At 44.3% G+C, this 9,487-nt stretch overlaps 1 protein-coding gene across 1 annotated transcript in view; it reads left to right on the top strand.

The window, feature by feature from the left end:
• The window catches only part of Tnn (tenascin N), a 67,158-nt gene that overhangs the window by 42,158 nt on the left and 15,513 nt on the right, over nucleotides 1-9,487 (top strand). The window contains exons 15-18 of the mRNA XM_021168992.1: nucleotides 400-663; nucleotides 3,715-3,845; nucleotides 5,336-5,468; nucleotides 5,889-6,040. Coding sequence (XP_021024651.1) covers nucleotides 400-663; nucleotides 3,715-3,845; nucleotides 5,336-5,468; nucleotides 5,889-6,040 — 680 coding nt within the window. The remainder of the gene's footprint in view (nucleotides 1-399; nucleotides 664-3,714; nucleotides 3,846-5,335; nucleotides 5,469-5,888; nucleotides 6,041-9,487) is intronic.

Here is a 9,487-nt window from a genome sequence, read left to right as displayed (position 1 = left end):
CTTTCCTTTCCTTTCCTTTCCTTTCCTTTCCTTTCCTTTCCTTCCTTTCCTTCCTTCCTCCTTTCTTTCTTTCTTTCTTTCTTTCTTTCTTTCTTTCTTTCTTTCTTTCTTTCTTTCTTTCTTTCTTTCTTTCTTTCTTTTTCTGAAATAGTGCCTTACCATGCAGCCCTGACTGTCCTTACTGTCTGTGTTCCTCTGGATTCAGAACTGTTAGGATTGCAGGAATGGGCCACTATATCTTCTTTGTTTCTGTATTTACCACTGTTAGTGATACAATTGTACCAGTCATAATTATACTATTATTAGCTCTCTTGAATGGAGGAAAAATCTTGTGGAAGGGGGTGGTGAGATGCTTTTCCATGGTTCTAAACTCAGCCTTTTCTAAATCTTAAAAAAAAGAGATCGACAGCCCCAAGAACTTGGTGACCAACCGAGTGACAGAAAATACAGCCACCATCTCCTGGGACCCGGTGCGAGCCAACATTGACAGGTACATGGTTCGCTACACCTCTGCGGATGGAGAGACTAAGGAGATTCCAGTGTCAAAGGATCAGAGTAGCACCATCCTGACAGGCCTGAAACCAGGCATGGAATATACCATTCATGTGTGGGCCCAGAAGGGGGCCCGGGAGAGCAAGAAGGCTGATACCAAGGCCCTAACAGGTACTATGATACTTCACTCTTTCCAGGAGTGAGTCTTCCTCTATAAAAAGGGTGAGGGGGGGAGGAGGAGGGATGGTTGCTTTATCTGAAGATGTTTTCCAAAGTGGTTTTCCATTAACCTTGCTTGTGTGTGTTGTATGTGTTTACATGTTCAAGTGCATGTATGCATATGTTCATGGGCACGGAGGTCAGAGGTTGACATGAGGTGTCTTTCTCAGTTGCTATCCGTATTATTTTTTTGAGATGGTCTCTCTTTGATTTGGCTAGGCTGTTTGGTCAGTAAAGCTCAATGGATCTTGTCTGTCTCTGCCTCCTCTGTCCTGGTATTACAGATATATGTTACTGCCCATGGCTTTTTATGTAGGAAGTAAGGATCTGAACTTAGATTCTCACGCATGCATGTGAAGCACTTGACCCACTGAGACTTCTCTTCAGCCTCATTGTTCTCTTTCTGAGGTAGTGCTTTGACAGGTTAGGTATGACTGAGGGCACATAGTTGTATAAGTTATTCTTCCCCAGCCTATTGGCTGAGGCCAGATGCCAGGATCTCTGTACCTGATTTGTGTTAGAAACTGGTTGGGTCTCAGCTCCCGCTGGGAGAAGAAACAGGAACTGACTGGGCCTCCATGGGACCCAAAGTCTGTGGTCCCTTCAGGCATTTTGAACAAGGTCCATTTATCTTCTCTATGACCAGTAGAGGTACCGTAAATTTCTTGATGGTTTTTATTAGTTAAAATTAACCCCCCACACATTAAAATATACTAAGAACAAAAAAAATCACATTAGAAATATTTGTAAAAAAAAAAATTATAAACCAAACCCCAGATGCCGTTTTCCCTAGTTCCAGACTCCCTAGAATCTGGCTCCCTAGAGGCAATGGATGGCCGTTGTCCTCCCCTTCATCTCCCCCACTACTCTTCCTCTTCCATACTCCTCTCCTCGCTCCCATTTATCTTCCCATTCCTTTACTTTCCCCAGTTTAAAACCATTAAATTACATTTCTCCTTTCTTCCCCCTTCACTTCCCCCCTCCACTCCCCCGCTGTGTATGAATGTTTGCATATGAGCATGCCACAGCACACATGTGGAGGTCAGAGAACAGCTTTCAGGAGTTGGTTCTCTCCTTCCTTCACGCAGGTTCTGGGATCGAACTCAGGTTGTTAGGCTCAGTGGCAAGATGTTGCTAGCCCCACTTTTTCCAAAATTTAAAGACAACAACGAAGCTATCACCTTCCTGCTCCATAGAAACAGGAAGTTAACCAAGTCAGACATCCCAAGTCCACAGCCAGGGGACAGTGGTTTATCAAAGAGGAGGGAGAAACTGCCTCAAAATATGTTAATAACTATAACTATGTGCTGGTTTGATTCTGAAGGAAATCCAGTCTCTCTGTGTGATGGATAGCGAATGATCCATGCCAGATGTTAGGCTTTACAAAATCAAACCAAGCTGATATTACAGAGACTTAGAATTTGTCAAAACAACCTAATTCAAAACAACAGCTGTCTGATTTCTATTAAAATACTACAATTCAGTTCTCAGCTGAAATGCTACTGGGTAGGAAATAGCCTGGAGATGTAGTTTTGGGAAGTTCTAAATTAGAATCGCCTTTTATGATTTTTTTCCTTCAAAATGGAAATTTCCATTCATATCTTATTTGCTTAAAAATATGAACATTCTGACCAGCTTTGGTGGGAATTAGTATTTTTGCTGAGCTTTCGTTTTCCTGGTCTATGGTACATGCTCACATATTCATGCACACCATTTGGTGTGTGCTCACACCCCCATGCCAGCCCTCTGGTGTGTGCTCACACATTCATGCACACCCTCTGGTGTGTGCTCACATACCCATGCATACCCTCTGGTGTGTGCTCATACCCCCATGCACACTTCCAGTGTGTGCTCATACCCCCATGCACACCCTCTGGTGTGTGCTCATACCCCCATGCACACTTCCAGTGTATGCTCATACCCCCATGCACACCCTCTGGTGTGTGCTCACACCCCCATGCATGCCCTCTGGTGTGTGCTCATACCCCCATGCACACTTCCAGTGTGTGTTCACACCCACATGCACATTTCCAGTGTGTGCTCACACTCCCATACACACCCTCTGGTGTATGCTCACAGACCCATGCACACCCTCTGGTACATGTTCACACACCCATCCATGCCCTCTGGTGTATGCTCACACACTCGTGCACACTCTCTGGCACATGCTCATTTTTGTGCATGCCCTTGAATCTTTGATCACACATCTGTGCATGACCTCTAGCTTTGTTTGTACCCATCTTAGCCACCAGTCCTTCCCCCTCTGTTTCTGAGAAAGAGTCTCATAGGAAGGTCTCTGGCATCAAGCTCTCTGAAATCCTCCTGGCTCTGCCTCTTGAATGCTGGTCTGGCAGGTTATGAGTGACCACACCCACTTTCTTTTAAAATATCTAAATATTTAACATATATATTTCTGTACTGGTATATATTGAAGGCCATACACTTAGATGCTTGCTTAAGAAATAAACCTTTGTATTTTATACCAACTTAAATTTATCCCAAGTCCCCTTACACATTATGGTTCCTAATCGCAGTATCTAAGTCTTTGGGGCTCTCTCAGTGCTAGGCATAAGTAGATGCCAGTTTTTCATTGCTTCTCCAGACAGGTAGGTGCCTTTGAGTGATCCCTGGGTTCTCTGTGCAGGGCCCTTTGCAATCTGTGGTTCTCACCTTTCCAAGTCACTCAGGAAGCTCTACCACCATAGAGAATCTGTGCGCCAAATTAGACTTCTCAGATCTGCTGCTCTTGGAATCTACTGGGGAAACAAGGCCCAGAGTTCCTTCCTCTAGAGACTACACAATGCCATATTCCTAGACCCTCTTGAACTCCACAAGTCCGTACTTCTGGAGGCAAAGGCTAGGGAGACTCTGAGCAAGAACAGACTTGCCAGCAGCTTGAGGGCTGGATGAGAAATGGGACAACTCGTAGGAGGAAAAGAAAAACAGATGACTTAAACTTGTGCATGGCTTAGGAACGATAATTATGTGGCTTCTCATTTACAGAAATTGACCCTCCCAGAAATCTCCGTCCGTTCGGGGTAACACATTCTGGTGGGGTTTTGACCTGGTTACCCCCCTCTGCTCAAATTGATGGCTACATTTTGACCTACCAGTTCCCAAATGGCACCGTGAAGGTATGAGGACTTCTTGTACTTCTCTTGGTGCCTTCTCTTCCCAGCCTCCCTGTAGAACAACTTGTTGGCTTGACCTGCTGATCTGTCACCTGCTAAGGACAGTTCTTTGTGAACGCCGTGCTCTCAGTGTAAGGACTAACCTCTGTGTCTGCTCCTAGCTGACTACTACACATTTGCTGGCATATTCTCCATTTTATTATTCTTTTTTTTTAACTGCTTATTTTTAATTTCTAGTGGCTCAAACTCAAGGTCTTGTGCATACTAGGCAAGCTCTGTATTGCCAAGCTCCACCCTTTAGCTCTGCTGTTTCCTACTTCCTCCTGCTCTTCCTGCACTTCCTCCTGTACTTCCTCCAGCACCAGCTCCTCCTGTATCTCCTGCTTCTCCTGCACCTCTTCCTGCTGCACCTCCTTCTGTGCAGCTCCTCCTCTTGCTCCTTCCCTTCTCTATCTTCTCCTCCCCACTTCCCCTCACCCTTCCTCTCCTTCTCCCCCACTTCTCCTCCTCCTCTGTAAATTGTTGGGCCTGCTTAATATATTTACATTCCAGGAGGACTGAGACTTTTTTTTTTTTTATCTAAGGCATTTAGATTAATGCTTCTCATGCGAATATTTTCTTTTGTTTTATTTTTGGCTTCAGCGAGGCTTGAACTCAGGGCCCTGTACATGTCAGGCAAGTGTTCTGCCCCTGAACTATGTCTGTCCCTAGCCCTTTTTAGTATTTTTAGTCTATGACAAGGTCTCACTAAATTAACTGAGGCTGACTTCAAGCTTGAGCTCTTCTTCCTACAGTCTGGAAAGCAGCTAGGGTCGGAGTGTGTGCAGCCACACACCAGGCCACCAATAAAAAATCCACTGAATAAACAGTTGACCATTATTTTAAGGGCTAGCCTTTCTCGGGAATCTCTGAAGTCCAGCAAACTTGGCCAGTAGAAAATCATTGTTCTCTCTGTAGCAATAAACAAACAGATAAAAAAAGAAATAAGAAAGAAAAAAAAGAATACTTTGACTTACTCATTATTACAATGACTGCATCTGACTGTCCAGCTTGGAGAGTTTAGTCCAGTGTTTACAGAGTAAGGCATATCCAGGGTTTCTTGAAATACCAACTACTTCAGTGTCTCACAGTTATGATGGCCAGTTTGCCTTCTTTCTAAAACCATGTTCTTAATCAAACATTGTCAGCCTATTGCTGATAGCAGTTGCTATCATCAGTGCCTCTCCAGGTATCTGAAGGACCAAGTCCCTAGGCAACCTGGCTGGGGCTCCTGTGGTGGCCATGCACAGCCTCAGTTCCCAGTTAGCCCTTCTAGCAGTGTGGACTGTCCATGGCATGGCCCTCCAGGAAAGTGACTGACACTGGCTGGGATTTTGGGCTGCCACTGAGCACTTGGAGCGCTTTTAAAGTCATGCATGTAAATGCTGCTGATGCCTAGGGTGCTGGGGAGAGAAACTGAGTTGCTCACAGTCTGTTATCACTTTTGTTTATAGGAGGTGGAGCTCCCAAAAGGCCAGCAGAGATTTGAATTGCAAGACCTGGAACAGGGTGTCACCTATCCTGTTTCCTTGGTTGCCTTTAAAGGTAATCAGCGGAGCCGGACTGTGTCTACCACCCTTTCTACAGGTAATGTGGAATCTAGTCCTTTAAGTGACAATACACAGAGAGGCATTGGAGCAGCCAGGGAGGAGAGTGGAGTTATGGAGAAGTAAAAATGGGGTTCTGGTTTGCAAACCAACCCACCCCACAGTGACGTGACTAAAGAGGGAAGTAGGGAAGCTAGGAGAGTTGACCTAGGACACTGAGGGACATGAGCCTAACTTAAAGGTGCCTTTGCAGAGGCTGATGGGAGCAGAGTAATGGCTGGCTTGCCTTCCTTCTAAAAACATGTTCCATGATCAATATGTGAGCTAAGAATTGGAAAAAGCAAAGTAGTGTAGGAGGCTATGAAGTAATCTCCAGACCAAGTGAATTGTCTCATAATGGGGAAAGCTGCAATGTCTCTTCTTTCCCGTCTAACAACACCGTCCTTCTGCTTGGTCTCAGTGGACGCCCGCTTTCCACACCCCTCAGACTGCAGTCAAGTTCAGCAGAACACCAACGCTGCCAGCGGGCTCTACACCATCTACCTCAATGGCGATGCCAGCCGGCCCATGCAGGTGTACTGCGACATGGACACCGACGGAGGCGGCTGGATTGTGAGTCCTAACGGTGCTCAGAGGAGCTCCATGGAACATCTTGTTTCTTAGCCTAGGGAGATGGTCATAGCTGCTCCTTGGAGGTCCTATTTCTTCTCTGCCTATGGGGGGAGGGGAAGGAAATTTGCTGGCTTGTAACTGTGTGGAGGGAGATCTTGTTCCATTGCAAGGGCTTAACACTCACTGGTCACAGAACAGGCTTGGTTAAACCAGAGTGAATGACTATGAGTTTAGCATCATCTAAAAATGCCAGACACGAGTATTGTTTCTACCCTCTTCAAAGCACTTTGAAAACCACGATCTTCACATGATGCGTTAGTATGAGAGGATTATCATTCTTGTTTTGCAAAGGGGGAAACTGAAGCTTACAGAGAAAACATCTTTGGTTGAGTCAGTCACACATGTCAGTGACATTGCTGAAGCCACCATTCCAGGAGACACATCTGCCAGATCCTCGGTCTTCCTGATGGCTTGTGTCAGGTCACACAAGATGCACGGTTTCTTTGGGGGAGTCAGTCCTCTGAACTAGAGCCTCTGGTTTTTGGTCTACACCTTGGCTGTAGGACAGAAACAAAATATTAGGGCTTTGATTTGAAAGAGTAAGGCCAGAGCTAGGGAAGCTTAGGCTGTGTCTAAGCTGTCCCAGTCTGCCAAGAAGTTTTACTGTCTTGGGCCACTGACTCCTTGCATTCTGAGAGTTCTTTCATTGCTTGCTGATTCGGTTCTATGATGAATCTTTGAAGATTGCAGGTGGGTTATTCGATCTTTCTCTCTTACTTGGCTTCTTCCTGTGTCTGAGCCAATTGAGGGTCTTACTTTTCTCTAATGATAGGTAGTTTTCACCTGCTGCACATTGGAACCAATTGTGGGAGAGAGAAAGCATCGCCTCATAGTGTTGAGCTATATTCATTTACACGTTTTCTTAGGGCTCTGGGAAGCCAGCTAGTTTTTGAGCAGTCACAGGTAAAATGAAATCATCTGACGAGTGGCAATGAAGAGCACACAGTGTCTGCCCAGTGACAAAGAATAGTGGGACATCTGTTTCATCCAACAATTGGTTGGATGGCAGAAAGTCTTGATTTATAAAATAACACAACAGATTGTAACATGGGAGGTCTCCCACCTAAGCAGCCCTGTATGTCTGTGCCTGCTGCTTTTCATCAGCACCATTGTACCTGAGTTCAGTTCCCTCAGGCCCACAGCCCAATTTACCACAGTTGTGCTTGTAATTGACCACTGGCAGGATGTCTGTACTGTTTAGTGTGGTCTTTTTTTTTTTTTGAAAGTGAAGCTTGTACAGGGAAGGGACCATTTATCTAGGGAAGAGGAGAGAGAGAGAGAGCGAGAGAGAGAGCGCAGAGAGAGAGCGCAGAGAGAGAAAAAGAGATACACAGAGAAGTAGAGAGATAGAGAGATACACAGAGAGAGAGACACACACACACACACACACACACACACACAGAGGTAGAAAGAGACAGAGAGAGATGGAGGGAGAGATGGAGAGAAGGAGAGGTGGTGGTGGTTTGTCTCTCTGCACAATCCATGATATAGTGTACAAATATTTATTGAGTACCTACTGTGTGTCAGACATAAATTAACCATCCAGGAATGAACAAATGAGACGAATCTCTGACTTGCTTTCTGTATACCCATACAAATGAGCCTTCCTTAAACACTGTCAGTTATAGAACTGCTGAATCCACTCAGTACTGTAGCCAGTACCAGTCTCATCCCCACACCACCTCACGTTGTTTGCTCCAGCCTCCAGTAGGTAATACATGTAGGCTGTACAGAGGTCTCCTCTAAGTCAGGGGCTCCACAACATATATAGAGTTCTAAAAACTTCTACTATATACTTCACTCATTGTTTGGGGTTTTTATTTGGTTCAAGAGTCTTCGAACTCTTAAAGATAACTCAGGATTCTATCAAGCTTTTAAAATCCTTTTATGGAAGTTGTTCTCTGGTCCAGGCTGCAGGCACCTAATTTGATGAACAGGCAGAAGGACTTTGCCCCCAAGGCTACCCAGCGAGCCAGGAGGAGGCTGGAAAGAGCATCAGGGAACACTTAAAAGTTTCAAATCTTTCCATCTTGGAAGTCTAAGGGCTGCACCAGGGGCTCTTTCCACAGACAGTTCAATGCAAGTTTGATTTTCCCCTCCTGATTTAGTGAGAAATTTCTCCAGGACGATGACAGTGCTGGATTGTAGACCCCAACATAGATTTATTTCCTTTTACTATTTTTTTGAGTAGTTCATTGTAGAGCATTTAAATTTTCAAAATTGATTAAAAGCCTCAATCAAAGCCATCTGATTAAGATGTATGAATTATCTGTGTGGGTAAGTATACTTAAATATGATATAATACAAGGCAAATCAACAATTATTAAGATATAATAACAGTTTATTGTTATCTCTTTGTGCCAGACTCTGCTACGGTATGACTTGCTGACCGTACTGAAGACTTCCTCTAAGCTCTGAGGTCATGGGGCCTAGTTATACTTTGACCTGACTGTTCAGAGAAGCTTGGGCTGTGGGCATGGCTCAGTTGGTAGAGTGCTTGCCTAGCATACTCAGAGTCCTGGGATTGTTCTTTGGTAGCACTGAAAACTGGACGTGATGCTACACAACTGTAATGCTAGCACATAGGAGGCAGGGGCACAGGGATTAGAAGTTCAAGATGGTCTTGGCTATGTATGAGTTTAAAACCAGCCTGAACATGCTGGGGCATTTTAAAAATACCAAGCAAAACAACAAAAACCCCAAGCCCCAAGCATACTCACTGGAGATAGAGAAATTGGTATTGCATATATCATTAGAAAGGCATGCTCAGAATCAATCCCAGCCTTATGGTGAGGATGCTACTTAACACAGTGGATAGACACATAAGGAATGTCGGCACCATGTCCAGCCTAGATTACACTGTGAGACAAGAAGAAATCTGAGAGCAGGTTGATACAGGCTCCTTACTAGGAAACAAATCTCCCAAGTCTTCAGAAATTCTACTGAGGTAATTTACCTGGAAGAGCTGGATTCTCAAACTTTCTGACCAAGACTGGACTGTGTATCATCCTTGTTTGAGCCACCAAATGGTTGTGTGGATATGGCTAATTTTCTTGGACTTTGTCATCTATAAAACAGCATTGTTATTTTTTTCCTCAGAATCAACATTCATTAGATCATTAGATGTCCAGTAAATGGTTGCTATGTTAAGCACACAAATAAATGAAGAGTGAAGGAAAAAAAAAAACCCAATCAACCAAACAGAAAAAAAAAAAAAAAAAAAAAAAAACCACCAAACAAAAAACCCAAACAAACATACGTTTTGGTTTATTCTGTTTCTAGCATCTTAATTGGAGAACAGGAGCTTAGAACAGCGTGCTAATTAGCAGTGTTACTTCTGTGTGCAATGACTTGCTGTGATTTTCCCTAAATTCTTCTGGTCAGCTT

This window comes from Mus caroli, chromosome 1, assembly GCF_900094665.2.
Source record: "Mus caroli chromosome 1, CAROLI_EIJ_v1.1, whole genome shotgun sequence".
Classification (NCBI taxonomy): Eukaryota; Metazoa; Chordata; class Mammalia; order Rodentia; family Muridae; genus Mus; species Mus caroli.
The sequence above is the reverse complement of the archived record's forward strand: the minus strand, read 5'-3'. Positions and strand labels throughout refer to the sequence as shown.